The 2,039-nt window shown below is 32.1% G+C and overlaps 1 protein-coding gene across 1 annotated transcript; it reads left to right on the forward strand.

Moving 5' to 3' along the window:
* Positions 1-778: 778 nt before the first annotated feature.
* LOC145067668 (uncharacterized) lies at positions 779-1,698 on the forward strand. The gene is made up of 6 exons (XM_079014755.1): positions 779-805; positions 908-983; positions 1,144-1,196; positions 1,276-1,338; positions 1,404-1,457; positions 1,531-1,698. Exons 1-6 carry the CDS (start codon positions 779-781, stop codon positions 1,696-1,698), a joined length of 441 nt encoding a protein of 146 aa, XP_078870881.1.
* Positions 1,699-2,039: the final 341 nt, after the last annotated feature.

The following is a 2,039-nucleotide window of genomic DNA, read 5'->3' on the forward strand; positions in this document are numbered from 1 at the left end:
AGTTTTTAGACTTGTCGTTATTGTATAGTATAATAAAATACTCCTATAGTATTTTAAACTTTATGTTTGGTTCTAGTATTCCTTTGTATATAGAATTAGTAAGTTTTAGACTTGTTGCAACACCACTATCACTCCCAAACACATGTTGGTCGTATCTCAAATGATATAGTTGACCAGGCTATATTTATCCCAAATATGATTACATAACTGTCTAGGTTTGATTGTAGTGTCCAACATCTAAATACTTTTGTTTTGTTCTTCTTGTGATACTTCTAGTGTGTGTGTGTGTGTGTGTATATATATATATATATATATATAGAGAGAGAGAGAGAGAGAGAGCTAGGTTCAAATGTTTCTAGAACTATTGTGTTCCTAAATGCACCAATCACAAATTAGCAAATAATTAAATAATTAATTAAATCAAAAAGGGCATTTCTGGTTTTTTGCACTTTCAATTAAGGAAATAAAATAAATATATGTTGACCTAATATCTTTTCTTTATAACCATTGACCATTCGCAGTCTATCCCTCATCTTGCTACTGTCGTATCTTCTTCTTCCTCCCTCTCCATCGCCGACTTCGTATTCCATCACCGAAATCGGCCAATAGCTATCGTCGTACACCAACATCATATCGTTGGTATGTTCTTGAACTCAATTTCTAATTTTTAAACCTAATTTATGATTTTACAATCGACCATCTTCCATCTCCTTCTTCGATTAAAACAGTTCCTTTTTGAAATTTGATTAAAACAATCGACCATCGGGAGTCAGATTAGATGAGAGAAGATATTACATATGTTAAGGTAAGATCTTTAGTGACTACTTCTTGGTCTTGTTATGTATAAGTGTCCCAAATCCCAATAAAACAAGCTCATTAATTTTCTCAATCGCCCTTTTAAACTCAGATTAGGTGTGCAGGAAGGGATTCAGTGCCTGATAACGAGTCTGTAGAAAAGTTCATTCAGGAGGTAGTAGGCATCTGTTAGTTTGGTTTTTGAAAATTTCGACACTTATGATTTATGAATATGATCAGTTACTGACATTTGCATTTATGTTATTTAGAAAACCTGATTCAGCTCCTAAAAAAATCATTTAAATAAGTATGTGCTTGTCCACTGCATATATGGACATAATTGGACAGGTTATATGATTATGCATTTTCTTATTCGGTTAGAATCAGTTTCCCTCACAGAGGTAAGTGATATGAATTTGATTAGTCAGTGAGAGTTCTTAAATCTTAAATTGTCTTCTTTATGTTTAACAAATCATGCAGGCAATATATAGATTTTCTGAAGCATGTCCTCCAGGGATTTACAAACAAGATTACATCAATAATGTATACAATCTTTTTGGTGAACAAATTTCTAAAAACTTTGTATGCCCCAAACCCATGAATGGCAGAGGTCACCGGATCGAGATGATGATGATGATGATGATGGAAATACCGGTTTGCAGGTTAGATGACTGGGACCTTTATAATGAAAATTTTCATTATTACACTTGATCTTCTAATTATAAGAGTTTATAGGAAAATAATGTGCAAGAAAGTGTTTTGGGGGCAGGTGATCTGGCAAATTATGTGGGGGTAGATGAGATGGGATATGATATGGCACCAAGTGAGATGACAAATAATGATGTATTAGGAGATCCCATGCCATTTAATCAGATGGAGTCAATGAGGCAGTTTTGCAATTAAGTTCTAAAGTTGAATATACAGGTAAGTAAATATTTTGGTAACTTGTTATGTTTATGGTTAGTTAGTAGTAATACAGAATCAAAGGAGTGTGTTTGAAATACTTGTGTCGAAATATTCTATTAGAATTACAATAACATGTTTATACTTGTGTTGAAATATTATGTTAGAAGTAAAGCAGATAATATTCTGTAAGAATTTTTAAGGAATTGATGTTTAAGCAACAAATGGAAATTAAATATTCTTTTAGAATTGAAGTTAATATGTGTAGTTATGTTATTTTGGTGTATTCAAACCTGTAAATTCTTTCAGAATGAGAAAACACAATATTCTTTTAGAGTGAG

Source organism: Lactuca serriola, chromosome 8, assembly GCF_051521515.1.
Source record: "Lactuca serriola cultivar US96UC23 chromosome 8, Lser_US96UC23_V15, whole genome shotgun sequence".
In the NCBI taxonomy this organism is placed as follows: Eukaryota; Viridiplantae; Streptophyta; class Magnoliopsida; order Asterales; family Asteraceae; genus Lactuca; species Lactuca serriola.

Coding starts and splice junctions, on each gene's coding strand:
- LOC145067668 (XM_079014755.1), top strand. CDS start 779: ATGAGAGAAGATATTACATATGTTAAG. Junction 984..1,143: donor TCAGGAGGTAGTAGGCATCT/GTTAGTTTGGTT, acceptor ATAATTGGACAG/GTTATATGATTATGCATTTT. Junction 1,339..1,403: donor AACAAGATTACATCAATAAT/GTATACAATCTT, acceptor CATGAATGGCAG/AGGTCACCGGATCGAGATGA.